Source organism: Thunnus albacares, chromosome 14, assembly GCF_914725855.1.
Source record: "Thunnus albacares chromosome 14, fThuAlb1.1, whole genome shotgun sequence".
In the NCBI taxonomy this organism is placed as follows: Eukaryota; Metazoa; Chordata; class Actinopteri; order Scombriformes; family Scombridae; genus Thunnus; species Thunnus albacares.
The window spans coordinates 17,618,450-17,637,794 of NC_058119.1; the positions used below are offsets into that span (position 1 = coordinate 17,618,450).

Consider the following 19,345-nt stretch of genomic DNA (forward strand, 5'->3'; position numbering starts at 1 on the left):
ATCACAGCTTTACACTCAGTGCCAGAATGCGGAGACAGAAGTTTCAGATAATTAGTTAGCTTAGCATAAAAACAGGAAACAAAGAGAAACTAGCCTGACTCTGTCCAACGGTAAAAAAAAGTCTTCCAACTTGCACCTCTCCAGCTCACTAGTTAGCATGGTATCTCTCTCTCTTTTTTTCTTTTTTTTTTTTTACCTTTGGACAGATGCTAGCTGTTTCCCCCTGCCTCCAGTCTTTATGATAAGCTAAGCTAACAAGGCAAATAAGTGTATTTCCCAAATCTCGAATTATTCCCTTAAAAATCTGGAAGATGGAGTTGAGGATCAAACCACCAACCAACAGTCGACCCGCTAGACCACCTGAGCTACAGTCGCCCAAATGTTTTTCTGAAAATCTTTCAGAGCAATAAAGGTTTCTGGGTAGTAAACCACTTGTTGTGTTAACCAAAAGGTAGATTAAATGTACTGTATTTCACAGTATGGTATGCATTTATTTGAACCTTCTGACATAAACTACATGTCTGCAAATGTTTATGGGTAAAGCTATTTTCACCATATTGGATAATACCACTGAAAAAGCAACATGCAATGGAAATTTCTGGTGTGTGCAGCCTATGTACATACTTGTACAAACAAGTGACATACTTTCTGGAGGCCTAGTGGATGTCAGTCACAGGAGCGGGTAAGCATGGTCCTTCCCCTCATTTAGAGCCTGCCAGTCAGCCAGCCACTCAACCAGCCCTGGAACCAGCCAGCCAGAGCTTTTTAAAGGGCCTGTGATTTGACAGAATCCCGTGGGGGGAGATGGGGGGATTAGGATTAGCAGCTGTTTCCCCTCAAACACTGGAGAAGATACGCTATAGCTACACCACGTTGATGGCAAATTAATAGATGAATAGAACATGCGTGCGTCGTCTCAGATAATGTGCTAAAGCTCCCCGTTTCATAAATAGAGAGGAAGGTGTCCTTTTCTTGAACCCAGCTGCGTGGATCTCCTGTCACACACACACACTGAGTAGCGGGGAGGGAATCGAAGGCATATTGTAGCCGTGAGAAAGGTTTAAAACATCATCACTTTAATCTGGGAGCACAAAGCCAGCTACAGATTATGCTTCTGCCTCTCAAGCGACTCTGCTGCAGATCCGGTTTAGATGACCCCCGCTAACACCCTCAGAGACAGGGGCTTTTAACCCCAAACAAACACTGATAGCAAGCAGCCATCAAATGAGAACACACAGCAAGCGCGCACACACACACACACACACACACACACACACACACACACACACACACACACACATTATCCAAATCTATGGCATGCACACACCCACAGCATCCAAAAACACCTACTGTACATGTAGGCACACACACAGAGCACAGAGAGGACACCCGCCTGCCCACAGCACATGCTCACAGCCACAGACAATAACAGATAAACACAAAGGCTTTTGTCAGTTCCACTTGCATCCATTTCAGACTATTAAGCAAGACATGAAACGCCCAAACTGCTGTTTTGCCAACAGGTTTTGAGGTAGAAATGACACAATTGCTGGACTGTCACATACACCACCTGAAGTGAGGATGATACTTCTGTAATGCTGTGAAGATTTATGGCAAAATAAAAGCCACAAGTGCACATGTGAATCATCTCAAAGCAAACATTTTCATTCAGAAGATCACAGAGAAAAGTTCAACAGATGCTAGACTCCTCTGCTGCTGACCTTGTGGACCTGTATTACCTGAATTAAGTAGATGAGACACCCTGAGGTAACACTCACAGATTTTTGCTCAGTAGGCTTTTAAACTGGAGCACCAACCACACAATTAGCTCCCTGTGAGTTAATGACTAGTCTTCTCTATCGCTTATAAAAATCTTGGAAGGGCCACATTCAATGCAGAAAGAACTTAATTCTACCCCAGTCTGTTATTTCCCACCTATCTGTCCAAATATTGAACTATTTCAGTTCACAAGATTGGCATACTCTGTATAATTTACAGTATTTTTTTAAAAAGCTAGCTCATATATATTTAATTGGAAATATGCATTATTTAAAGCTATCTACATTGAACTAGAACTTAACCTTTGCTAAAGAGAGACAGGCACAGAGCAAACAGAAATGGAAAGAGGGAGAAAGCGAGATACAGGAGAGAAAAAGGATATAAAAGAAGAGTGAATTCGACAGTGGTTCGCCACAATACACTTGGGACCTGAAGGATGAGTCAGAGAGGAGATGGTCATGTTGAAGAAAATTGTGAAAGCTAAAGACAGAAAAAGAAGGGAGGGGGGATTTTTTTTAAGCACAAGTAGCATTCTGTTTGAACTTAGCCCTTGATTTTGAACTCAAAGAATAAAACTATGAAAATGTCATCATATCTTAGTCTGCCTCTTCAACTTGCAAGCACCAAATCCATGGAAAACTTCTTCTATGGCGTGACAAGGCTATATATATATTTTTTTTTGCCAATTTTTGCCCAACACTGCAATGAGCCTCCGACTGATTGGTCTCACCGCTACCCCACTTCAGCCATTTGTGTCTTTACATGGCGCAGATCTGGCAGATTTTTTTTTACACTTTATAATTGCAAAGCTTAACCACTCAAACCACATGGAAAATGTCCCCACACCCTTAAATAACGGTTACGTGTAAGCGTGTTGCAGTGTGTGTGTGTGTGTGAGAAAGAGAGAGAGGTAAAGAGAGAATGAGGGTGAGAGCACACCCTGATGTTTCCTGTCTCCAAATAAAGACTGATAGCTTGTGTGTGTGTGTGTGTGTGTGCGTGCATGAATACCTACAGTGTTCACTGTAACAGTGCCTGCCCTCTCATCTATATTAAAATTTACACGTTTAATATCTTTCAAATGGGTCACACATGACATGAAACCAGTTGAGATGTTAAAAACTGCTGACATATTCAAATAAATGTCATTGCATTCACATACGTCAGGACACACACACACACACACCACCTGTGAAATTGCCACAAACAGCTGGTTGAGATTGTGTTTCTGTGCGATCTCTAGTAGAAGTGAGATAAATCAGGACAGGAGGACATACCTTAAAACCACCTTGTATTCATTCTACAACAACACAAATCCAGATTTGATCAGATTTAATAAAAAGCATGACATACAGAGAGAAGCTGCACAGTATCAGCTCTCATCTCTTACATGTACTAATGCAGTGGTGGAGCTGTAAACACACACACATCTCTGTGTCACAATATGCCATAATATCACGTTCTTTCTGAATGATTTCAACCATGACATAGACTTCCATCAGATAGAAAATGACAAAGTGCTGAGGTTTCATGTCTGTTCACTTCCTCTGTGATTTCTAGAGAGTGTGCATGTGTATGTGTGTATGTGTGTGTGTGTGTGTGTGTGTGCGTGAGATAGAGAGGGAGAGAGTGAGAGAGGGCCTATCTGTGCTTGAACACTCACCACCACTACAAATAAGTGAGTGTGATTCATCACTTCCTTCCTATTAAGCATGAACAGCGCAAGAGAGCACAGGGTGTAAACCAAATGCTACAGTTCGAAACGCCAGGCTCTCCACCCCTCTGCATGCATGCTTGCAAGTGAGTACTGTGTGATATGTACAGCGTATTTGTGTGTGTGTGTGTGTGTGTTTGCAAGCACACACCTGCATATGTCTTTATTACATACAAAACTTTTTTTAATTTGTACTTGAGATGAAGCAAACAAGTAGTAGCTTTTTTTGATAATTGAAGTATTTAAATGACGAGTGTGAAGCGTCTGTGCATGTGCGTGTGTGTGCATGTGAGTACGTGCAGTATGTGTGGTGTGTGTGAGAGGGCCTCCAAAAAGCTCTGCTCTCGACCTCTGGTGCCATCTGCCAGTGACAGGGCAGAAATGCAAATCAGATGCAGTCAGATAATACACCACGCTCGCTCCCTCCATTAGAGCAGCCTACAGAAATAAACTAGGTCAGACAGACCAGCAGCCAGCTGTGTGTGTGCGTGTATGTAAGTGTGTGTGTGTGTGTGTGTGTAATAAGGCACATGCGCCTCTCTTTGTGTGGGGAGACAGCAATACATGTGTGTGTGGGGGATGGGTTTCGAGTTAGCATTGAGGGTTCATAATATCCTCACTTGTGATACTGAACACTGAATAGTCACAAGTAACATATAGACAAACAGCAGAGCTCATCCAGTCAGCACTCCTTCAAAGATTTTAGACTGAGAAGGCACTCTAGGCTGTGTGACAGGGAAAAAGGAGCTGGGTGACAAATAAAGGCTCTTATCTGAGGCTGAAATTAGACCACAGCCAGAGCGAAACTGATAGGGAGCGTATTAAACTCTCGAAAACGAACCACCCGGGAGGGTGATGCAACGCAGAGGCAACGCTAGCGTAATGCAGACAGATGCGTCCTCCTCTCTCATATCGCTGCGACGCCTCTGAATTATGAATGAGGCCTCGTGCACCTCTTCAATGCAAAAGGCTTCTTCTCTTTATGCTCACAATGTACTGTTTGTTTTCGTTAATGCCTTGCACTAAAACGCAGCCTCCCATCTTCACTGTTGGTTGTGCTAAAAATCTTTAATAAAGACTCAGAGTGTTTGAGAGGCCCTTTTTTTTTAAAAAAAAAAAAAAATCCCCTTTGTCTAAGGACAGTCAAACAGTGCACAAAGCAGATGGCTTATAGGTGCTGATCTAAGACAATTAGGTTGCTTGGTGTTGCATATGAGAAGCCGAACTGATTGTAAATCACCAAAACAATTTTCAGATGATTTACTGGAATACAGCAATATCATAATATTAATATTTGATCTGACAGTTTATAGTTTCAGTTCTGTGTCCCTTTATTTGGTTTCTTGCTGATGCTGCAGAACATTAAGTTTGTATCATTTCTAAAATCCATGCTGCCTGTTACACTGTCATGGCTAAATCAGAGCTTATTTACCTAAAGGACAGTGTATTACTTCCATAAATACACAGTTTAGCCTATAAGTAGTTTTAAATCTGCTACTGTCAGAAAATAAGTCCAGATTCCTAACAGGCATGTAAAGTGTAAAACTGTCTTTTTTCTCATTCCATGTGATAAACACAGAGCAAAATGAACCTGAATAATAAATGACTGCATGCCTTTCAGAATCATTTCAAACATGGGCTTACTATTTATAGGCGCTCAAACATTTCCTTCTCCAGCTAACTTTCTCTATTTTCTTTATTCCTCCAACTGATTTCAGGCACAGATTGTAGATTCAGTCACAAGGGAGGGTCAATGATTCTCATTTCCTGCAGTTTGATCCTCTTTAACCAAATGACTCTCCACTCCCTGAATTCTCTGAAGTTCCTTGGAGATATCCGCAACCTCTCGTGTGTCTGTATGTTTACTTTGCATGAGTCTGTGTTCACATACGACCAGTATGTAATGTGTGCATGTGTGCAGTGTGGCGTATGTCTGCAGTCATACAAGCATGATACATAAAGTTAGACAAAAAGGTGACATGAGATGAAAAGGTTAATATTTTCCAGGCTGGTGGGTGGGAGGTGATAGCCTGTGTGTTCATGTGTGTGAGTGGTGTGTGTGTATGTGTGCATTTTTGTGTTTGATTACACATTCATGTGTGTTTTCTGTGTGGGTGAATGGGAAAAGTTTCATGTAAACTGTTGCCACGTTCTCAGAAATGAGAATCCATTTCACTGAAGTGAATATGCTGCAGCAGATTCATTATGTTTGTTTGTTGGGATATCTGAAAAGGTTGTCGAATCTCAAAAGACATTTCAAATTTGTTGGAATGTTAGGCCGTGAGCCAAAGAGAAAAAGTTTTTGTTTTTGTTGTGGATCCAGTAACTTTAAGGATTTCTTTGGGAAAATTTTCTCTAATTTCTAATGAATGTTGCGCTTACTTGAAAGAAAGAAATCTGATGCATGTATCCTGTGATTATTTCTCACATTCAAATCCAGATGCAGATGCAAAATTTCTAAACATTTTCCATTATTAAAATAACAAATCCGTACTGAAAGTCAAATGAAATAGATCATAGCTAACAGTTTACGAGAGGGTTTGGGAGTGTGAGGACCACAGACTTATAAAACTTTCACATATTCTGCAGGAGGGCGGATACAGAAACAAGGGGAAGGGGGGGGGGTGTCATTGAGCACAGACTGAGAGGACACCCTTTCATCTGATGGTTTAGACAAAGAACAGTATGACTGAGGACCCACTCTGAGGACAGAGAGGACAGGTAAAGGACAGGACAGGCAGGGTTGGAATCAGTTTGGCCTGGCCTTCAGGCTCAGCTTAGTCTTTCCCTGCTGCCTCACAGTTTTGATTAAGTCCCTAACCGGATTTTTCCTACACCAATAGTCCCAATAAATCCATCTCTATGGGATATTCAACTGGCATTATTCATGTCTTTCCTGTGCTGGAGAAAAGCACTCAGCACAGTTTGGAACAAGACATCCAATCTGCACTCCTCTCCATTGTGTTCCCCACCAGACAGCCCAGTGAATGAATGCTCCTGGCCAAATCCCCCCTTCCATGTGGAGACGCAGACTCCCTTGCCCACAGATACACTCAGCTCTAATTAGGCAAACCGCTGGACGTGTTGCGGGGGAAATCTCTCTGCACAGACATATCGTCTAGTGGCAGCTTTACAGATTTACAACTTTTCATCTAATTTGTGTGCATGTGTGTAAGCTGGTGCTGGGGGAAAGAGAGACCGGGAGATATTGTACTTGTTTTTGGCGATTTGGTCATGAACACAATCCTTATTTTTAATGTGTGGCACAAAAACAGCCCCTAAAGAAACATGTGACTGAATATGGAAGTGTGTGAACGTGTGTGTCTGTGCTGCAACATGTTGCACTGCCTTGCACAGCGCTGGCGTTCATGAAGTTACAGAGTGTACAGTATGCCTCAGATCTATAGAACTTGCTGAGCTTTCCCTTGAGACCAGCGTCATCAGCACTGAGGTTATTTCCTGTAGTTGAAGAGCAGCATGACTCTCTTCCTGTTCTGTGTGTGGAGAGGCATCAGGTTTGTGCCACCAGTCCCAATTTCTTCTGTGCTGGACATACTGTATGTTACGAGGCAGGCAAGCAGTAGCAATAGATGTTGTTGCCTCACATTAGTTATCTCCTCTTTCAAATTGTTTACTACATGAATAGATATACTTGTCTGAATCCTCTTTGTCCAATACCACAGTTTCAGTGTCTGAGCATAAGCACAGAATAGCAAAACTCCGAATTGCTTCTGCCTTTTAAGGTAAACGTTTCAAAAATTCACATCCAGACGGAAAAATCTGAAAACTGTCACAGTGTTTAAATGTCAAAGTCGCAGTAGTATAGCTATTCTGACGTGAAAGAGCAAAGCCACTCCCTTTGGAAATATAGTTTTCACATTTGCTCTGAGTGTATTCATGGTTCATGGTTCATGGTACCTGTAGGCCTAAAAGCTTTGGTTCTATGAAAGAAGTGCTGCAGCTCAAGTTAAAGATGCTCAACCTCAAGGCAGTAAATATGAAATATGAAGCATGCTTCACCACAAATGCATGCAATTTCAAATTAACAAATGCATTGTGTACTTAAGGGGAAAATATCAGCTGGTACAAAATGTGGCACTGACACGCATGCAATAGATTTCTGGGAAAAGAAATTGTCAGTTTAACTTCCCGCGTATTTGCTTGTTATTTTCAGTTAACACTGTTGTGACCCAGTTTCTAAAAAAAGACACAGTGCATCGTGTCTATAGTTAACAAAACCTCAGCTTTAATGAACTTCGTCTGACAGAAGGAATCACAACCACTGATGTCTCCTCTCTTCCTTTTCAGTGCTTCTCCACGAGCTTCTCTCACCCAAAGAGAGGAGCTGTTACCTGCTGCTTCCACGACTCCATCTCCTCCCTCTTCTTCTGTGTCTCTGGGGAGGCTTTGCAACACGGTCCCTTCCAGCAGCTCCCTCCTAACAACAAAAACATTGTCTTATGCCATTTTTATTTTCCCCCCTCCATCTCAGTGGAGCTTTTACTCTGCCTTATTCTGCATAGTATGACCTGGGGGCGATGGGAGGCGGAACACATTGGCCGCGGATGATAATGTCCTTTGCACAGAGCTGAAATCTATGAGTTGCACTTCTCTGGTGGTGGTTTTGCAGCTATTTGGTTTTGTTGCAGGACAGAAGAATAGAAGAGAGTGTCATTGTGGCCTATTGGTAACAGTATATACTGTTATTATATTAGAGGACAGGTTCACAATTTTTCACGTCAGGTCACGTCAGGTGCCCAAATGAACATTGAATTTTGTTTATTCTTGCCATAATCATTCCTCCTGTTCATACTGACCATTCAAAGATCCCTTCATAATGCACTTACAATGTAAGGGATGGGGGGCAAAATCCACAGTCCTCCTTCTGTGCAAAAATGTATTTAAAAGTTTATCTGAAGCTAGTATGAAGCTTCAGCCGTCCAAATTAGTCAAATCAAGTCAATATATTTGAATGTTACAGTCTTTTTAGTGCTAAAGTCCCTCTCTGTGTTACTATACTTCCAACAAGGAAATGCTGTCCGAGGAAACACAAAGAGGGAATTTTATGCTAAAAAGAATGTAAATGGGGCAGATATTCACTTGATATGACAAACTCAGACTTTGTCCCACATTACTTACATTGAAAGCACATTTGAAGGGGATTTTTTAACAGCCAGTATGAACAGGAGGAATGATTACAGCGAGGAAAACCTCTTTCAGTGTTAATATGGGCACCTGACTGTTGTTTTAAGACAGACTTGAAAAATTGTGAACCTACCCTTTAAGCGTTAGCCCACATAAAATCCATATCCAAATCCACTTATTTATCCTCAAAACCAGCAGCTGAAGAAGTAGACAGATACAGTTTCATGTATTTGAATTGTTTGATTGATACTTATAAACAATGGTCCTTCAGGAGATTCAACCCAGCATGTTATGAGTTACCTCTGTTAGACAGGTCGCAAAAGGTGGTACAAGTCATCCTGAGGGAGGCATGAATGTCTGTGCCAATTTTCATGGCAAGTTAACATTTTGTCTACTTGATGGTGGAGTTAGTCTGTGACCTAAATGTCATTGCCATCCATCCAATGGTTGCTGAGATATTTCAGTCTGGACCAAAGTGGTGAACTGACTGAATTACATTTACCCAAGAGCCAACACTGCTAGTGTGGCTAAAAATATGAATTCATGATTTTTCTACAACACCTGTCTGTGTGTGTATGTGTGTGTGTGTGTGTGTGTGTGTGTGTGTGTGTGTGTGTTAATTTTGCTCTATAAGTGGGCCACATGAGCAGGCAGTAGACTGGTACAAATTCGACACTGGGGCTCACTGGGACTACAAAGGGTTGAAATTTGATACACTTGCAAAAACAACCAAATCCCACAGGAGCTCTCCTTCAAGTTAAGTTTTTATTCCCTAGCCAAACACTTTTTTCTTCACTTTTGTTCAAAGATAAATTTGCTGTTAACTACACTTGGCAGTGATCAAACAAATATGACGGGGGGGGGGGGGGGGTGTAGGGGGTTTGGGGGTGGCAGTGAGGCATTAATTTCTTAAGTAGGTGTTGGCACAGACAGAAAGGATTTCCTGCTACAGAAATGTCTTGTATAGCACATCAGGAGCTTCATGAATTCACTGCAGAAGAACTTTGTAAAATCAAAGACTGAGTTAAAATAGATATTGATTCATTATATAGTTTAATGTAACTTTAATTTGATTCCACATAACTTGAGAATGAGGCAATTGCCAGCAGGATAGCAGATTCCCAGCAGCGCAGTGCTTCACTCACCTGTGTTTATCAGCTTCTATTCATTTTCATTTGCCTGATATCCTGTTCAGGAACAGAAACGTATGATGTAATGGGACAGATACATTTTTAAAACTTAATTTCAGGCTTGTCTTTCTTCAATGCAACTGTTAAATCTAAATAAACTGAAATAAACTGTGTCTGTAATCCAAAAATCAGGTGTGTTGTTCAGGAGAATGCATTATAAACACAACTCAGACAGGTAAGTGTCACCAATGTTGGATAGTTTTTGTTTTGTAGTTTGTGGTGTTTCCCATTTCATCAGTTCTCAATCAAAAATTAAAAAATCTGAAAGATATTACATTTTATTTTACTGATGGACTCCCATCAGCAGGAGCAAAATCCTCCTTATTTCCAACAGCATCATACCAAATAAAGAACAATGACTCCCCCTAGTGGTCTTATTTGAGACCTGCGCAAGGGCCAGTCATGCGCAGATCATAGAAATTTTACTTTCAGTATTAGTCACATAATTATTACATTACAAGTTAAGTAAATATGTTGAAAGATAAAAAAGAATAATAAAATAATAATAATAATTATCATCATCATCATCATCATCATAATAATAAAAAGAACCCCATATATTTTCAAATCCCCTAAGCTTTCCCTTATTGTAAGTTTTAAAAATCCCCTTCAGACCCTTCTGCCTCATTGGAAAGTCCATAATTTATAAATATGCAAATATTTGTTGTTGAAACAGAATTGAAAAGTCCGTCCTCATTGTGTTTGTGCACTAGAGACTGAAAGTTTCCACATCTTGTTTGTGTAAATTGCATACTTGTCCACGATTGGCTTAGTTGTGTGTCACAAAATTGTAACACTCACACATTAAACTCAGATTTAAGGTGATCACAGTAATGATAGTTTACATTCTACAAATAGAAACTTACATGTAGTGGGTATTTTATAAGATGATCTGTGTATTTTTAGACTCAATGTGTTTAAATTTCACTACTTTTAAGCTAACAAACATAAAGCTTTCATCATTTCAATCCCCATGAATCCTATCCTTGGCAACACATTATTTAGACCTTTATGTTGTGAAATAAACTTTACAGAAAGTATAACTGTAATGTAATGTGGTGAGTCACCTCAGTATTTACAACCTCCTGGCTACACCCAAACACAGCAACTGACAATTGTATGTAGGCTGTATTGTAGGTTAGACGTACTGCAAAATGACTCATCCAATGTTATTTGTTTACGGAAATATAAAGCAACTAAGAAAAAAAATTCCCCGTAAAAAACACAAAAATCCCCGTCTGCGCAGACTCAGAGGGAAGTACTAACGTACTGTACACAGAGGATAGACGTGTGATAGGGAGTTATAACTTTTCACAGCAGTTTATGAAGTTTAACAGCATGGTGGCATCTGATTCAAACATGATTCCTGTCTGGTTTATCATCTTCGCTTTGTCACTGTAGGTAAAGTTTAATAGACCTCGTATATGAATTTTGTGAGCACTGTACTCTGTAGTTGTGTTGTGATGAAACAGGCTACGTTTCCGAAAAGTGTTTTTAGGAAAGAGTTTGATTTAGTTTGTTGCTGTATTTATGGTTTATAAATATGACTGGCTAGGTTTTGGGCTGAAGGTAAGTAACGCAGAAGCAAAAGACAGGTTTCTCTGGTTTTTGTGGTTTGAGGTGCGATTTCACGTGGGGAAAGAAATCGACGGGTAACACAATTTCAAATAACACCTATATTCTACGTCACCTAACCGTTAGAGGTGAAGACAAGTGACGTTACGTGTACGTTAGTGGAGGTCTTACATTGAGTAATTAGTATTTATTCAGATATATTAAAGGTGTAATGTACCGAGACTTACTTTCACTTTCGATTCTCTGTTTTTCCAGAGTTTCCGTCCCCTCCTCAACGGATGGTAAAGGACTAATCCGAAGCAGAAGGCAGGATTCGAACGTGTGTGCTGATGGCACCTACGTCCATGGCAACAGGAGCTGTTGTCAGTGCCGTGCAGGTAAGTGTCAGTGCAACTGGTTCAAGTGAACTTGAATGGCATTATGACAACCAGTTTAAGTTTGCTGTCTTCCTTAATCAAGAGGGAATCAATGTAGGGCTGCATCTCAAGATTATTTATGATCTCGATTCATCCCAGTGGTGGAAAGTGACTAAGAACATTTAGTCAAGTACTGCACTTTAGCACAATTTCGAGGTACTTGTACTTTACTTGAGTATTTCCATTTTATGCTACTTTATACTTCCACTTCACTACACGTCAGAGGGAAATATTGTACTTTCTACTCTACATTTGACAGCTTTAGTTACTTTTCAAATGAAGATTTGACACAATGGATAATGGATAAAGCTACAACACATTGTTAAAGATGAAACCAGTGGTTTCCAACCTTTTTGCATTTTGACGTCTTACAAAAAGCAGTGTGTAGTCAGGGTCACATTTCGGATGTCTATGAGTTGTTAACAGCTCCACCAAAAAGTGATTTTTCCCTCCAGTTTTTAATTTCATTTTCCCTCTTTTTCCCTCTCCCTCCTTTCTACTTCTCATGTGGTTTCATTTCAATAAATGTTCAAATGATCAAATATTTCACCAAAAATCAAAGATTAGAGAAAAAGTCCAAAAACTGAAAACAGATTTGTGTATCAGAACTTTGTTTTTTCTTCTTTCCTCTCCCATTAATCTCACGACCCCTCAGGTTTAGCCAATGACCCTTTGGAGGGGCCCAACCCCTAGGTTGGGAACCACTGGACTAAACCAGCTAACTGTATATACAGTAGTTCAAACTAGATCCACCTCTAGCAGCTACAACAGTAACATGCTGCTTACACACTGATGCTTCAGATTAGTAATCTAATGACATTTATATATAATAATATATCAGTCAGAGGGACCAAACCACTACTTTTACTGTAATACTTTAACTACATCAAGCTGCTAATACTTTTGTACTTTTACATAATTAAAATTTTTCATGCATGACTTTTACTTGTACTAAGTATTTTTACATTATGGTATTAGTACTTTTACATATGTAATGGATCTGAGTACTTACAACTTAATACTTAATCTGCCGATTATTCTCTCAGTTAATTGAATAACTGCCCCCAGTTTAGGAAACTTTGTGGTAGGTAATGACAACGTTTGTGTTGCTGGACAAAGGCCTATCACACAAAACCTTCATCCACTGAAGAATATTAACATTAAATCTTTTTACACAAGATATTGATAAATATGACTATTACAAGCTGTAGTGTCTATTTTGCAAGAAAAGCAGTACTGACTTTAAATTTTTTTTGCATAAATCTATCTGATTAAATCATTTTCTTGTGCTTCTGGCTCATTTGTCTCCATATTTTAGGTTACCGACGGACAGAATCCTGCGATGTGAGTCCAGATAATCGAGAATGCCACCGCTGTGAGGAAGGGACGTACAGCAGTCACCCTACTGTCCAGACAACCTGTGAACCCTGCACACAGTGCGATGACAATGGTACACAGTGAGACATCACAATTCCTTGGTTTAAGAAGGGGTTTAATACATGTCAGATTAAAGGTATATATATATGATATATATGTATATATGTATATATATATATATATATATATATATATATATATATATATATATATATATATATATATATATATAAGAACAACAATACTAAGGCCAGACAGACGAAAAAGGTCCTTAGTTTTTGTTTTTAAGAACAGAGTTGGAGCTAATCTAAGGTGGCAGGCAAGTGCATAAAGAACATTTCTGAAATGCATAAAACAAAACATCACTAAAAAATTCAAAAATTGGCCTTTTTCACAGCAGATACTTAGACTTGCCATGGTAGGAAAAAGCGCAGGTGTTACTAATGACATTATTGATCGCTCTGTTTTTTCAAGTGTCCCAATATGACAGTGTGACAGTGAGCCAGCTTTCACAGTACCAGGACCTGACAGAGTTAGCAGCTAAATTAAATTTAGCCGTCATTGTGTTTTTCCTCTTGTGACATCTCAAAATGAGAAAGGCCTATATTGTTTGAGCAAGCAATTTTAGAGGGAGGTAGGTACACTGTCCTTATAAAGATGGAACCGCACAATTTTATGACCCTAGAGTCAAGAAATCTTAATTATATAGTTAATTAAAATTTGCATATGGCTGAAAATTATTAATTGTCTCCACTTAGTTAAGGAGTAAAGTATATTCACAGCTGTATTTAAACCTTACACAAAGAAGAATGATTGCAATTAGAGCTGAAATTATTAGTTGGTTAATTGATCAGTTGAGTCAATCAATGGAGGACTTATCACCGATAATTAAAATAGTTAATTGTTTAAGTAAATTAGCAAGCAAAAATGCTATAAATTGCCTGGATCCAGCTTTTTAAAGATTAAGATTTGCTGCTTTTCTATGTATTGTATCATTGTAATTTTAAGACATTTTGGGTTTTAGACTGTTTCAAAGAAATAAATCTATTTATTGACGTCAACTTGAGCTCTGAGAGAATGTGATGGGCTTTTTTTCTGACATTTTATTAACCAAACTATTAAAGGTGCAGTGTATAGAATTAAGTGGCATCTAGCTGAACAGACATGGCAGAAATAGAAAATAATATTCATAAGTATGTTTCAATTAGTGTATAATCACCTGAAAATAAGAATCATTGAGTTTTCTTTAGCTTAGAATGAACCTTTTATATCTACATAGGGAGTGGCTCATCCCATAGAGTTGCACCATGTTGCACCGCCATGTTTCTACAGTAGCCCAGAACAGACAAACCAAACACTGGCTCTAGAGACGGCCTTTTGCATTTTTTGCGAGTTTCGCGGCCACCAGAGGTTCTCCTACACACTTGGAAGGGGATGGTGAGGGGAGGGGTATGCATTTGGTTGCAATCCTGCATCCTCACCACTAGATGCCACTAAATCCTACACACTGGTTCTTTAAGAGATTAATCAAAATGATGGCCAGATTAATTAATAATGAAATAGTTGCAGACCTAATTCCAGTCAGTTCCATGCAGTGAGATATACAGATTTTAAAAGAAAAAGAAATAAGAGCACTATTTCAATTTGTCTATGAGAATTCAGTACTCAGAGTAAATGTCTTTTACTTTTAGAAACGACAACATTGAAGATTTCACTCTAACTTGAAATGTAGACTATTATGTACCGCAAAAAACACAATATTTCACTGTGTTGTTTTTATGAAAATGAAGATATATAAAAGTCTGTCAAACCCTTTAATGACAGTTGTGTCGATGTGCTTTCTTTTCAGCCAATCTAGAGGTGGATAAACACTGTTCAACTGACAGAAACAGTAAGTGTCGATGTAAAAAGGATCACTATTGTGACAAAGAAGAACCCTGTACATTCTGCTTCCCTTGTAAAGCGTAAGTATTGCTCATTCAAATATTTGTTAATAATAATATGTATGTATGGCTTCTTAAAATCTCTTCAAAGTTTTCTTACAATGGTAAAACATCATCACCAATTTGTTGACTTGTCTTCATAGATTACCAGCAGAGTTTTTAAACCACGACAAAGTAACTGATACCTTTTGTTTTTGTTTTCTTTTGGTTCAAGGTGTGGTGTTTATGGGATCAAAGTAGCCTGTACAGCCACCAATAACACCGTGTGCAATGGTAAGTTTGATGTTTGCAGTTTGCAACCTTGTGACAATCAGTCTATTGCGTGTTATTTAAAAGTATTTTTGCCTGAAATAAAAATGTCTAACAATGTCTGTGTCCTTTTTTTTCAGAGGTAAATATGTTAATTATAATACCCTGCGTAATTATACCAATTTTCATTTTAATTGTGCTCATCGTCCTGTGGAGATGGATAAAACGTGAGTATTTCTACTACTATACAGCTATATCTAATTAGACCAGCAGGGGGCACAAGAACCTCATATGTTCCTTAGCAAAAAAGCAAAGTACAGTAATAATACCTTTAGTTCAGTTCTGGTGAAGTTCTAATCGAATCGTTTTCTTTGTGTCTTCTTAATAACACGTCTGTGTATCTTGTTTTTTGATCATTTGTCTCATAAGGGAGGGCACAACAGAACATAAACCAACAGGAAAATGGCAATGCAACTCTGGTGGTAAGTTATTCTCCAGTGTGTTATCTTTTAGTTCATTTATAACCTTTTGACCATTTTTGACCAACTGGAAGATGTTTGTCCTGTTTTTAAGAGTTATCACACACACACACACACACACACACACGTACATGTATCATAAATCCTTTTCTGTCTCTCCTTTAACGTTGGCATAGCTGCACCTTTCTATTAGGAGGTACAGGTTAGTTGTCTGAAACCGTTGGTGTTGATAGTGTGCTTGTGCCGACTCAGTATCATTGTTGTGTGACTATAGCTGTAAAACTTGTGTAACTTTATTTCTTATTTTATCACTCTGGAGTTGAAAATCTTTCATTAACATTCATTTTACTTTTGTTTCTCAGGAGATGCGTCCTCTTACAGGTAAGAAAAGCAAAACGTGATTCTTAGTTGATGCAATATTAGAGCTTTATTTCTTTATATTTTGAGCTTGTCAGATGAAATAGCTGTTTGATTGATAATCAGATTGAACTGACATTTCATCTCACGCTGTTATTCAGTCTAACTGTGTGTTCATGTTCGCTGATTTCTGCATGCAAAGTTGTTATTATCCTTTATCTGTGAGTCCAATCTCAGTCTTGCTTGTTGCCAATTTTGCGGCAACAAGCATGTTGCTATTTTTCATGGATGTAGCAATTTTTTTCTGGCTCTGCCACATAAAGACGACATCCCTATCTGCTTGGTTATTGTTTGTTTATAACTGTTGTGAAAATAGAAGATGTGAGGAGTGATTTAGAGGTCTGGAACCAGACTTTCGATTGGTTTAGTGATTGTGACTGATTTCCTTTTCAACATCACTCACCCTTAAACATAGCTATTAGCTATTCTGTATCTACCTTGTGTCTTTTTATGTCTACTTTACAATTCCCAAAATCAAAATGCCCCTGCAAGATCAATAAAGTTGTGATGTATTGTGCTTTGTTACATTCATCCCTATTTTTTCTGTCTGTCACATTAGTTCCACGTGTGGATCTCACGCCTCACCTGCCTGAGATTGCAGAACATATTGGATTTAATGATATGAAGGCGATAGCAATGCGTTACAGGATACCACAAGGTACAATTGACAATTGTCAACTGGACCACCCAAATCATGCTCAGCAGCAGACAATCCAACTACTGAAGATCTGGGTGGAGAGTCAGGGCATGGACGCCTCAGTGAAGTTGATACAAAACCTGGAAAATAGTGGCAAAAAGCTCACAGCAAAGAAAGTGGTCGATATATTGACTCGTTGAATGTTTACATGATAGTAACTGTAAATGTTAAATTTATGTGTCTATTATGAATTTTTCTGTCTTTACTTGAACTTAGTAAAACCAGAGTTAGAATTTGGATCAATTTGATCAACAACTGTGTTACGGAGGAATGATGTGGAGGAATCAATATTCTTTTCTGTTACTATTTCAATCCACATTTGAATGTCAAATTGTTTACAAAGATTAGATCAGAGTAGTATTAACACATTGAATTACACTCCTTTCCTGTGTTGAAGAGCTACAATATAATAATGTCTGGAGAGAGTTGACATGTTATCTGTGAGTGATGCACAGCTTGCCACAGCTTGTATATTGTGTAATAAACCTCAATAAATGATAATTAGTGAAGTGCCAAATGTATTTTGGTCCCTTATATGTTTATGAAATTGTGACTGGTCTATTTTTAACTAATGCTGATAGTTCAACTGACCTTCCTGATCTTTCCAGATGAACATCGCAGTTTATCATTTTTAAAACTGCATAACTGTTTTTTAGTTCGATCTTGGTGCAATAACTGCTACTGTTTAAAAGCAGTTTTTATTGTAATTCTAAAATAAAAGTACTAGTACTAGTACTATTTAAAAGTACTTGAAAATATCTGTATTGTTACCTCCTTCCCACATTCTTATTTTGTTCTAAAGTAACTTTACTGCACCTCATAAGTGGTTAATTAATTAAATGTTTATTAAGGAGTCGGTATTGAAAAAATACAAATTAGCTTCCATCCCTCTTAAACACAAATTATCAGATTATTCTGTGATCTCTTGTCTGTTTTACTCGTATCTATTTGTTTTGGTAGTTTCTGATAAGTATTTTATATTTAATAGTGGCTGCAACTAAGAATGAGTTTCGTTATCAATATATCAGATTAATGATTGTTATCTCGATTGATTGATTAATCGGTGTCAGACAATAGTGAAATATACTTATTGCCTGTTTCCTAGAACACAAATTGATGTGTTCAAATGTCTTGTTTTGTCTGATGGAAGAGATTCAGTTTAATCATATCATAGAAATCATAGAAAACAAAGAAAATCAACAAATCTTCACATTTGAAAAGCTGAAATTTTTGCATTATAAATTACTGAAACATGAGTATAAAAATTTCTATCAATTAATTATAATAATTATGAATTAACTGATTAATCTACTAGTCATTTCAGCTCTTGGCTCTCTGTATGTACAACAAAATTAGCCATTTCACATGGTTGTAATCTAAACCACCACCCTTTAGTAAGTAGTGATTATTATGAACATTGAGGGGCTGCAACCAGTGATTGTTATCATTATCAATTAATCTGCCAATTATTTTTTGATTGATTGTGATTCATTGTTTGGTCTATAAAAATGCCTTGTTTTGTCTGAGCAACAGTCCCTAACCCAAATATATTCAGTTTAATGTCACATTAGACAAAAATAAATGCAGGAAGTCTGCACAGCTGAGAGGCTGAGACCACAGAATGTGTTTGTGGAAAAACAACTGACTGATTATCAAAATGGTTTTTAACGTCATTTTATGTCAACTGACTAATAACTGTAGCTCTACACTGAGGAACAGAACAGAACTGACCAGCGTTGATGACTGGCTGAAACAAGAACCCACTTTTATTTCTGACTTCATTAACAAAAGTGCTGATATGAAAACACAAAATTCCCCGTGTATTTATAGTGGATCACTTACTCAATCCGAGTAACTTCCATGTTCTGTGAAATACTGATTAAGACAAGAAAGTGAGCTTACCTCGGTCAGAAAATAGTCCGGTTGAACATCACTTTTTGTAAATAAAATTAAAAAGTTAATCATAAAGTGAACTTGGGGATTTGTGTAGAAAAGGTTTTTAGTTGTAGAAACATTGTGAGTGTGTACATGTGTAATGATAAATCAACAGCAAGGTTACACAAAAAGACAGAAAAAAGAAACAATTTTATATTTTGGTACAATAAGAAACTGTACAACAATGCTTAAAATTTCAGCCCATCTACATTTAACTCATTTGCTTGCTTATTTTCCATCATTTTTTGCTATTTCCTGCAGTTGTTTCTCTGTATAGACAGCTATACTTGTGTGTTATTACACCTTACATCCAGCCTGGTCACTACACTAAAGCAGAATGTTTTCTCATGAGTGGATGTTCATGGAGACTACAAGGTTACTGATAGCGAAGGCGTCAGTTCACACTAATTATTTCTCGTAATTGTCATT

The 19,345-nt window shown here is 38.2% G+C and overlaps 1 protein-coding gene across 1 annotated transcript; it reads left to right on the top strand.

The window, feature by feature from the left end:
- The first annotated feature begins 10,403 nt into the window (after window positions 1-10,403).
- Window positions 10,404-17,502, top strand: fas (Fas cell surface death receptor). The gene is made up of 9 exons (XM_044373860.1): window positions 10,404-11,225; window positions 11,659-11,780; window positions 13,138-13,269; window positions 15,046-15,160; window positions 15,354-15,412; window positions 15,529-15,615; window positions 15,818-15,870; window positions 16,230-16,248; window positions 16,844-17,502. The coding sequence occupies exons 1-9, from the start codon at window positions 11,152-11,154 to the stop codon at window positions 17,119-17,121; spliced, it is 939 nt and encodes a 312-aa protein (XP_044229795.1). The 5' UTR covers window positions 10,404-11,151; the 3' UTR covers window positions 17,122-17,502.
- The last annotated feature ends 1,843 nt before the right edge of the window (window positions 17,503-19,345 follow it).

Bases quoted from the DNA above. Each gene is read 5' to 3' on its own strand.
- fas (XM_044373860.1), top strand. From the start codon at position 11,152: ATGAAGTTTAACAGCATGGTGGCATCTGATTCAAACATGATTCCTGTC. The intron at 13,270-15,045 runs GTACACAGTGAG...CTTTCTTTTCAG, and splicing joins CACACAGTGCGATGACAATG to CCAATCTAGAGGTGGATAAA. The intron at 15,413-15,528 runs GTAAGTTTGATG...CTTTTTTTTCAG, and splicing joins CAATAACACCGTGTGCAATG to AGGTAAATATGTTAATTATA.